Source organism: Penaeus monodon, chromosome 23 (genome assembly GCF_015228065.2).
Source record: "Penaeus monodon isolate SGIC_2016 chromosome 23, NSTDA_Pmon_1, whole genome shotgun sequence".
Classification (NCBI taxonomy): Eukaryota; Metazoa; Arthropoda; class Malacostraca; order Decapoda; family Penaeidae; genus Penaeus; species Penaeus monodon.
In genome coordinates, this window is record NC_051408.1 from 27,811,009 (window position 1) to 27,811,232 (window position 224).

The 224-nt window shown below is 56.2% G+C and overlaps 1 protein-coding gene across 1 annotated transcript in view; it reads left to right on the plus strand.

Annotated features, from left to right (window-relative positions):
- Nucleotides 1-224, plus strand: part of LOC119587916 (lateral eye opsin-like) — a 20,404-nt gene that overhangs the window by 12,616 nt on the left and 7,564 nt on the right. The window contains exon 5 of the mRNA XM_037936624.1: nucleotides 68-210. Coding sequence (XP_037792552.1) covers nucleotides 68-210 — 143 coding nt within the window. The remainder of the gene's footprint in view (nucleotides 1-67; nucleotides 211-224) is intronic.

Genomic DNA, 224 nt, shown 5'->3' on the forward strand with positions numbered 1-224 from the left:
TGTCAAGAGAGGTACAAGTATAGACATATAATACATCCAATGACCTTTGGTAATTCCCCCCCACCAGGAGCTGGGTCGTCGCCTCCCGTGGCTGTGCTGTGTGTTGCCTTCGCCTGCCGCGGCTCCCACCTCATCTCTCAGGTCCTCGACCAGGTCTGACGTGTCTACTATGCCATTCCTCTCACGCTCGTCCTCCGTCGTGTCCTCCAGGTCAGAGGATGAAG